Consider the following 10,047-nt stretch of genomic DNA (forward strand, 5'->3'; position numbering starts at 1 on the left):
TTATCAAAACATGAATTTAAACGTTGGTCTCGTATGAATTGTTTGCTAAAGTAATAGTTTTTGCTTATTTGCATTGCTCAGTTTTTCGGACCCTTGGAGATTACCCTGGTACGGCATGTTAGCTAGTCGGTTGGAAGCATTCTCACGATATGTTGAGAAAAAGAAGGGAGGAAAATTCCAAGTTCCAAAGATATACCAGACCTTGGAGACAACAATATGCAGTAGCTTGTGCTAAGCTTTCTGTGCTCATCTTGTTTTAGATGGTTAATCTAACAAATTTATGCCTCTATGTTCAGACTGTTTGTTTAATGAGACCACTGACTTTCATTTCTCGTTTAATGAGACCACTGACTTTCATTTCTCGTCTCTCATGAGGCTCCCCCAAATGATTTGGTCTTTAAACAAAGGTGGCAATTAGAACACAGTCAAGTTGGAGAAGTTGGACAGCTAGGTGGGAAGAGACCAAAGGGATACTGCAGAGACCCTATAGTACTCTCTTGTGCTCTTCATATGTAATACAATATGCTTTAAGGAGAGCCTGCTACTGAGGATGTAGGCTATGATAGGGTAATGAATTTGTTTGGAAACAAAGGAAGAGTTAAAAATGTAATGTTTCAATATCAATTGACTTTGGATAAGAAAGCTTACTAAATATGGACCGTATAATTGTAAAGGTTTATAAATTCATAACTTGGTAGAAAAGTCGTGAAAACACACAAAAGAAAATTATTTTTTATTTACAACACAATTGACTGTAATCAATAACTGGAGTGGCATATTAGAAATTGTTTGGCCTGAAACTCCACAAATGAAGATAAAAACAACACAAATCTAAATAATAATCGTAATTTAAGGAATGACAGAAGAGTATCAAATCTTATGAATTCACCCAAGTATAGTTCTACAAATGATGAGAGAAAATACATGAAACTTGACAATTAATCTGCCTCATCTTTATCCTTCTTCACTTCCTTATTTTCTTTCTTGAACCATTTGTCCAGAGTATTCTCCTTCTTTGGAGGAGGGCCCTGTGGCTTATCCTTTATTTTTTTTGGAGATGACCCTTTACTAAGCCACTGACTCATGAACTTGCTGCTTCCAGTTTCTGGCTTCCTGAAAAACCAAAGATATTATTCAGAAGACATACTTTCAAAACTTGTAACCAGCACATGTTATTGGTTATAATTCCAAGATTCTTTACTTTCAAGTAATTCTGTACTCGCTGGAAAAAGTTTGTACAAAGTCCTTGAATTTGTGACTGTCTTCGCAGGTTTTTATGTCAGTTTATCCAACATTGATATCAGTCACAAAAAAAAGTTTAGTTGTAGAAGAATGCACATTAAGTCTACATTTACTAACTTATTTGTGTCAACAGGGTGATTTAAATTCATATCTTGGTTTCTGCTGTAGTTGACATCGCTTGAGACAGGGTGCCATGCCAAAGATGGATTGTTGTTTAATTTCTGCAAGGCTTCCTTGTATCCAAATGTGCCTGAATCAAGCCATTCCTGAAATATACAAGGTGTACAGTATTTATATTAAAAATATATACAGTAACTACAGGCTCAGAAACAATTATACACAGAAACAAAATTTACTGTATAATTATACAATAAAGATTTATGTAAGGCTGAATGTGCAAGAAAACTATTACCAACTTTAAAACAATGTCCCATTTAACCACTTGCCATGATCCAATAGCATTCGCCATTAGAGGCTCTCGTGTGAATTTTTCATTCCCTCCAAAAAAGAATAATTTTTTCTTCAGGGTACAGTAAAGTTTTTCAGTTTCTATTAAAATTTTTCAACTTCTTACTATCCAATTTAGCCAGACATTGAACTCTGCTGTCCTTAACATTCTTGTCAGAGGATGCTTGAGGTTTAAAATTGCATCATACTTACAACAGACTGGCAACAAAACCACTATAATTAGCATTTAAACAAATTCTGGCACAAAAGAATAAAGCCACAAGTTGTATTTCAGTTTTCAGTGTATCTCCACATATCAATAAAAGCTATTTTAGCGGTTATTGTTGGCAATGCAAGCTTGTCATTGTACGTTCTGTTGTTTTTAATCAAACAGTTGGCTTCATCGTTCTAACATGAAATGAAAACTGCCATTGCACTTTGATGCCAGAATGGACTCGACTTCATTGCAGAAATAAGCCTGTTTAATAATCTAATCTTTAACCAAAATTTCTACATTCAAGCTTTCATATAAATTTTCTACATTGGAAAGTGCAAAAGCATGATACACAACAGGACCTACTTCCACTTGTTCATCTGTTTCCAGGATGGCAGGGATCCTGTGATGAAGCTTGGAGAATTCCTTCCCTGACTCCATAGTAATGATGGAAAAACTTCTGGTTCTTATTCCCTGTTTTAATGAAATTATAAAAAAAAATTAATGCTTTCACAAATTAATATAAACAATTCAATATTTATTGTATCAAATTTTAAGACAACTAAAGTGTAATGATGTGTTGTAGTATATGTCCATAAAATACAGAGATGACTTAATCAACGTACCCCTAGAATAGTGAAAATGACAGAATGACAAAAAATGTAGAAATTGCATTGCATCAAAAATAGTTCAAAACTAAACATTTAATTTGAACCAATAAATGAAAATAAAAATAAATTTTAAATAAATTTTACCCCTAACGTAAAGACAAAAGAAAAAATACTAAAAAACATTGTAAATTAAATATTAAATCTCCAAGCATAAAACCAACGCCAATAGTTCCCTAATATGGGTAACAAGTTTGATGCTTCACTGCCTCTCAAAAGGCAAGCACTATTCTGGTACACAAGGACAACTACACTTACAGTTAATCTGACAGAGAATATTTCATAACCAACTTACTTCCGTTGAAGTCCACTCAGAATATAGACCTGCCATCTTCAGAGGTTTAGGTCCTTTCCAGCCCTCCTCTTCAGTCCATAAGTCATCACTTTCCCATGACTTTCGATTCCATATCTCTACCTGTAATACACAGTATTGTCTTTCAAAGTGAAGAATAGAAACAATGTGACAGTAAGTACAAATACATGACAAATACAAAATAAAATTAGAGTAGGTATTACAAAATTCACAAGTTGATGAAACCACTTAGTGAACAAATGGAAAAAGAATGACACAGTACTGAAACTAGGTACATCAGCAATACACAAGGCTCAACATAATTTCAGGGCTTTGAAAGGCTTCAGAAAGGAATGAACACCACGACAGTTCATTAAACCCGTTTCAATTTATAATCAGATTCATTATTCCACTATGCATGCTAATTACTAAAGATGATGGGTTTTAGAGGTAACAAGTCACCACCCGAAACAAATATATTTGATACAGTCATTTTGATAGCAGTTTTGGCTGCTTTATCAGCATCTTCATACTGTATGCTAGAACTACCATGATCCCCTCCTCAGTTTCTTCTATAATACAAAATGGAAATACTATACTAACTCCTTCCTCTTGGGGAACATAGATGAAAAATGGCTGTTTTGTTTTTGACTGTTTTGTAGTTTCCCATTCATAAAAACCATCCGAGAGTACTACACACCTGAAATATTCAGAAAAATTAAGAATACATTCTCATGAGATGAAGTGACAAACAGTTAAACTAATAATTATTCCTAAGATTCTGCACTACATAATTGAAACCATAAAGCTGAAGAGCATAATAAAAGCTGCCAGTAAAGGAAAATTATTCAAGACTCGCAATTCCATGAAAGACTGCACAAGTACATCTATTCTGAAAGTAAGAAGTTTATTTCAAATCCATGATCATATCTCAAATTTTTAAAAATTACCAAAGATCCATAGAATATCCTCAACTGTATTTTAACACTGCAATAAGTTATTTAGATTGAATATCGATTAAATCCAGTTTTTCATGTGAACCTTTCTTATGACCTTGCATGGACATAGAGTACCAACAAATTTCTGAACTGCCATAACCTACCGCTGGCCTTTGTGAAGTGAGGGTTTGTAGGTGTTCTTAGTATCAATTCCTTCTATTCTGCAATTGTTAGTCTTGAAGCCATGTCCAGCTGGATTGGATCCCTTAAAAGATAGAGTGAATACACTGTCAAGTAACCATTTAAGATCGAATACAACTAATAGTCATACAAGGCATACACTGCTGGTTACAGTGTGGAACAGTTAATATTTAGCACAAGGTCTTCTGTCACCTTAAAAATTAAGAAAAAAATTCCTAAAAAGATTTTAACAAGACTGCAACTTTATGATAGTTACTTTCAGCAGCTGAGGGGTCAGTAGCACCAGTATTGGGTGAGAGATGTAAGCGTGCTTTTGACAACAAACATGAGACAAAGAAGCAAGAGCATTATGAGCACTGCTGTGCATAAAAACATTTGGGACTAGGGGAATAATTCCCAAAACAGTGTTGCAAAGGTTGTCGAGACAAATGCAGTCACACATATACTTCATACTTGGTGCTCATTGAGAAGAACGACAGACCTCCCATAAAAGGTCGTTTACTATGACAGTTAAGCTGAGGAGAATAATCTATATGCTCAAAAAGAAGAGTCAAACCATCAGACAGATTCTCCATCTGCCTATTTAATTATAAAAAGAAATCTCTTCAACCTTCCAATCCTGGAGCTTTAAGAGGCCACAAGAACTGAAGCAGGAGTTCGAGACAGATCTGAAGCTGAGTACAATAGGCTCTTGCCTGAGCTTGCATTTTCAGCTAGTCTATTGTTGCCAATGGGAAACAATTGTTTCCTTATGCAACTCACAAATCACATCTGGGCTACAAACTAGACCCCTACAGGTATTACACAAGAAGAGGGACTCTCTCCAAGCTAGACATAAAAATAATGGCACTGTTTATAAGCTATGCTGGACCACTGATTATACTGTAATAACAAGTAAGTTTTGCAATACTGTAATTAAGATTGGAAGCATGAACACAGACCATAACTAAGAACTCTTCCTAGTGATGAGAAAAAAACATGAATACTACATTAGTAAGCAAAGCAGATTATGCAATTTGCAGTTAAACTGAGACAAGAATAAAATGAAAATAAATGCAATCTACTAAGCAAAGTCATGCTTTGTGACAATTTGCAAAGCACAGTATTCAGTGAGCTGCTAACTTAGCCTTGCTAACTTTATATACCAACCAGAAAATGGTACAGACATGTAGCATTTGTTACACTTTAAAGCCCAACAATCCAAGAGTTTTTATAACTAGGACACTGTTTAAAGCCCGAAGACCCAAGATTGTAGATAGCTAACACCATCACCAAAATAAGGAAATGAAGTGTAAATTTTGTTCTGAAAAATACAAAACGGTAAATTATTTCAGGGAAACTGAACTGTTCAAGTTCTGGGGATCAAAATCTGCTCAGTTTGCCACATAATTAAAATTATTAATTTCTGCCATTTGAGGGACTTGGAAACTAGGATGTACAGATGGAAATGCCAGAAGGCATTTGTAAGGAAATATTTTTTCATGAGGAATATAAATTGTCTCAAGTAAAAAAAAAGTACAAAAGCTGAAACATTAGCTATTACCTTTAGTTGATAACAATAGAACATGAATTGGTTTGATAAGTGAGTGATATACCTTTTTATCTGGATTACTATCAAGAACCTATACTTTAGGTTGAGATATCTACTTACTCTCATCAAGGATAGTAAATATAATTAGGTAAAATAGTAGTGTTCCCACCTTGACAGTATATTTAATCTACCATTAAATATCACAGGTTTAGGTACAACAAAAGCTCAAATAAAACTAAAAGAAAATAAGTAAAACAAAAATATCACAATGAATAATTACAACTAATGGCAGGCATCAAAATTAAAGGTATCTATTTACATATATAAACTATAAAGAATCAGTGGATGTTAATTACTTGATAAAAAGGTGGTATTAGTCCCCAGATCATAGGCTCAATGGAAAATGGTGAGGATGGCTTCTCCTCACCTTCTGTGGTACGTTTCACACCACTCTTGTTCCTGTAGAGTAAATTAAAAATAAATATTCACTCTTATCATGACCACAGTGATGCAGAGTTGTTTACCCAAACCATAGTTATTACTATTCAGAAGATACACCCTATTCCTATGGAACAAGCCCACAAGGGCCACTGGCTTGAAATTCAAACTCCCAGAGAATATGGTGTTAATTTTAAAGAAATTACAGAAGGTAATAGGAAATATAAAAAGTGGAGATCTGTAATTGGAAAAAACGACAAATATTGTAAGTCATAAATGATCAAAGTACAAGGTGAAATGTTCGCTTTCTTGAACTTTTAGTTTTAAAAATTAAGGATTCTCTACGTTATTTAAAGTATATTTAAATTCCTTTCTTCTTCTTTGCTGTATATTCCCTTCTTTACATTTCAGCATTCTATTCTGTAGTTGTCTACTATGCATATTCAAGGCCCTTGGATTGTTCAATAAGAATATATGTGCAGTATAAAATGACTCATAATAATTATTTTGCAATAAAAATATATGCTGACATTACAAAGAAAATAATGACTAAATGAGACTGACACTGGTGATGGGGCACGGTAAGAGATATTGACAAGAATTAAGTTTTGTACAAATTTACCTAATACAGTGACAACCCCCATTTTTTATTACATATATTGTGTGAAGATCTTAAAGAATATTGTAATGAAATAGAGAGAAGAGCAGTTAATTAGTAGCTGAAATGGAAGTAGTAAGGTGAATACCTATAAGGGGTCCAGAAAATCCTAGAGAAAGGGCACAGATGTAACTCTAAGCCAGATGAGACTTCGGATAGAAAGTGAAGGCAAAAGGGCATTGCTAACTAATTTCACATTTAACTGTACAAGGAAAATCAGATGCCAACACATTAATAATGAGAATAACCAGGCAAAACTGGTGCTAGACACTTTCTTTGGGCAATAGCCAGTTCATCAAAATCAAATTATAATTTTAATGAGAAAAATTGATTATACTGTACCTGAGAAGAACAGGGACATAAGATGATGGAGCTACATTTGCAGACTGTCTATAACCAGAACCATCAGAAGGATCAGCCCAATTTGCTGGAGTGTAATGACCCTTTCCATCCTTGAATGTTAACTTGCTACAGGCTTGGCACCATTCATCTCTTGATAGAGTACTGTTGATTCATAAAGCAATGCAAGAAAACCTTATATATATGTGAAAAACTTATCACATGCTACAGTTCTAACTTGCTATTTACCATGGAGACTTTTTAACCACACATCCCAGCTCTAGGAGCCAGCATTCATCAGCCTTTATACTGTATAAAACTAAAAATATATAGCTAGTTTAATACTACATGAGTGACAGGGATAAGATATACATTAATCTGATATGGTAAATGGGAGGACTAAGGATTATGTAAATAAGCAGTAAAAAAAAATGTCATTGTCAGAGTACACAGATTTTTTAAAAGGGTTATTCATGTAAACCAATAACAAGATGGCAACAATGAAGTCTGCGTGAATTTTTAATCAGAGGTTCCGAAGAGAAGCCTAGTCCATTTTTTCCAATGTTTAGTTAAGGGTAGTTCCGGAACTACGTGACTACCTCTGAATGGAAGTTTAGTCCATTGTCTCCGATGATTAGCTTACTTGGGGGAGGGGGGGGGCACAGTGCCCTAAGTGAGTTTAGGAAGGTAAGGTCTCGTTAGGTCAGGACATGACATTCTAGGAAATGTATTTTTCTCTAGTTTCTTGCTTGGACTACAATATCCAACACTATAAATTTTTGGATGATTATTTCTGTTGACACAAATGAACACGCTCATTTTTTCTTTTTTGCTAGGCTATTTTTTCATTAAAATTTTCCTTTCTTACTAGTTTTTGGTTTATCAGTTTTTTCCACTAGTCTTTGGATAACCCCCCTAAAAACCCAGGGCCCCGATAACAGTTGGGCATAGGCCTAGGGGAAGGAAAAAAGGTGGTTTGTACTTATAAAATTTGAAGCGCATAAAATACAGGATAACCTGGCAGAAAAATACAGGCGATCACAGTAGGCCTACTGACTTTGTAATAATAACGTAACACGATTAGCCCATTACTAAATTTGTAATAAAAACCTAACACAATTATAACTATAGTCTAGCTACAAAGGTTGAGACTCGAAGGTGATTAGGGCACTGCTGCCATATTTTCTTAAACCTGTTCAAACTTTTCAGGTGACAATTTGGTAGAGTTGTCGGATTTTTTGAGTGGCGCTGTCATTTTCTCGAATATGGATGATTAAGGGAAGTGACTGCAGGTAACAGTAATGAGAGGATTGTCTGTTATCTTCCTCCACTCGTCAGTACAAAAGCAAAAAACGGAGATCAGAACATTATACTTGGACCTTGGTGTACATTTTTAAATTGCTCAATACAAAATTTAATTAAAGATATATATATATATATATATATATATATTATATAATATATACATTTTATTATATTGTACATATATTTATATATATATATATATATATATATATATATATATATATATATATATATATATATATATATATATATATATTATATATATGATGTATTAACATATATGCATGCATACATTACTTTAAAACGAAATAATTTGTAAATAAAAGCAAACAGCAGGACAGTATGCTCGAATATGTCCACTCAGGATTAACCTTAACCTCGAGGTTAATCCCGAAAATGTACCTTTTTGGATTAGGATTAAATACCTCCTTCGGCAAGATGGGAAACGTGTCAACGCCGCTAATTATAGAAAAAAAAAACTTTTCGTAGCTAGAGTATAAAGTTGTAATAGGACATAACATAACTTAAATAACACGATTAACCTGTGGGCTAAGCAAGTTGCCGTATACTCGTAGCCTTCTCTAACATTGTTGAGTATGACCTATTAGGCTGTGTTAGCTACAGTCAATTGGGGTAGACAGCACTTAAACTACTTACCAGCACTTAACCTACTTACCAGCACCTAACCTACTTACCAGCTAGTCCGTCCGCACATCTTATTGAAGTGTTGACCCGATGTCTTATCAGCCTGGTCAACTTGAATGGTGGGTGTTCGGCCTCGTTACGTCACTTTTGTTTTGTTTATTTTTACTGGTTGTTCTTCTTCTTTCACACCGTGGAGTAGGATTGTAACCTTTCCGTTGTGGACTTGATCTTTCCCTTTGCCTTCGCTGTCGATGTACCTCCTGAACTTGGTGATTTGTTATATTGTCGATACGTATTTAAGAATTAGTACGTTAACGTTACGAAACGCGTACAGTCGACGTTCTCCAGGTTCGTTGAGTCGCATTTGTATCTAACGTGTAGCATCTTGCTAGAGTAGGAGCTCTGATTTTATTTTTTTATTTGTTCCTGTCCATCAAACGCATTCTAAAATCCAAACTCATATTTTAATAAACGATGGCTTAGAAAATGGTTTGTCCAAGGCCATTATAGACTAGGTCAGTGCACTGGTATTGTAAACAGTGAATTATGCAACAGAGATTAAGTTGCTTACACCCCTTTAAACGAATGCGATGTTAGAAAAGTGGGCCGCTCAGTATATAGGTCAGAGTCGTTTCAGTCTTCCTTAAGGTATTGATGAATGGTACGAGTGATAAACTTGAAACTTCGTGGTTAGAAACCAAAAAGCAACTAAAAATTTCAATGAGAAAATTCAATTTCAGTGGTACGCCGTCCAAAGCCAGCTCCCAAAGAGTTAACATTTTCTGAGTTTTTCCCAGCAAAAAAAAAAAAAAAAAAAAAAAAACAGTGGCTTAACGCTGTCACCAGGGAATATTTACCGCGACGAAAACAGACCAGCGACTTAGAATTCTGATTATACACACACACACACACACACACACACACACACACACACAATAGTTTTGGGGCAAAGTCTTTCGTATAACCAATCCTACAGAATGTCAGTGCCCTTGCGACATCTACAGTACTATAGTATGTTAACACAAAGCTTCTCTGAATTTTCTGATTTTCATCTTATCCTCAAAGTTAAAACTCCAAAGGAAAAGGAAGATGCTACATAGTTCTATTTATTCCCTTCTTCTGACATACA

At 34.6% G+C, this 10,047-nt stretch overlaps 1 protein-coding gene across 1 annotated transcript; it reads right to left on the reverse strand.

The window, feature by feature from the left end:
• Positions 1–720: 720 nt before the first annotated feature.
• Positions 721–9,782, reverse strand: LOC136832513 (abasic site processing protein HMCES). Its single transcript, XM_067093428.1, has 9 exons — positions 8,969–9,782; positions 6,972–7,133; positions 5,890–5,992; positions 3,966–4,066; positions 3,467–3,563; positions 2,867–2,986; positions 2,270–2,377; positions 1,360–1,508; positions 721–1,113 (listed from the first exon to the last, which is right to left on the reverse strand). The coding sequence occupies exons 1-9, from the start codon at positions 8,986–8,988 to the stop codon at positions 939–941; spliced, it is 1,035 nt and encodes a 344-aa protein (XP_066949529.1). The 5' UTR covers positions 8,989–9,782; the 3' UTR covers positions 721–938.
• Positions 9,783–10,047: the final 265 nt, after the last annotated feature.

The sequence above is a fragment of the Macrobrachium rosenbergii genome, chromosome 50 (genome assembly GCF_040412425.1).
Source record: "Macrobrachium rosenbergii isolate ZJJX-2024 chromosome 50, ASM4041242v1, whole genome shotgun sequence".
Lineage (NCBI taxonomy): Eukaryota > Metazoa > Arthropoda > Malacostraca > Decapoda > Palaemonidae > Macrobrachium > Macrobrachium rosenbergii.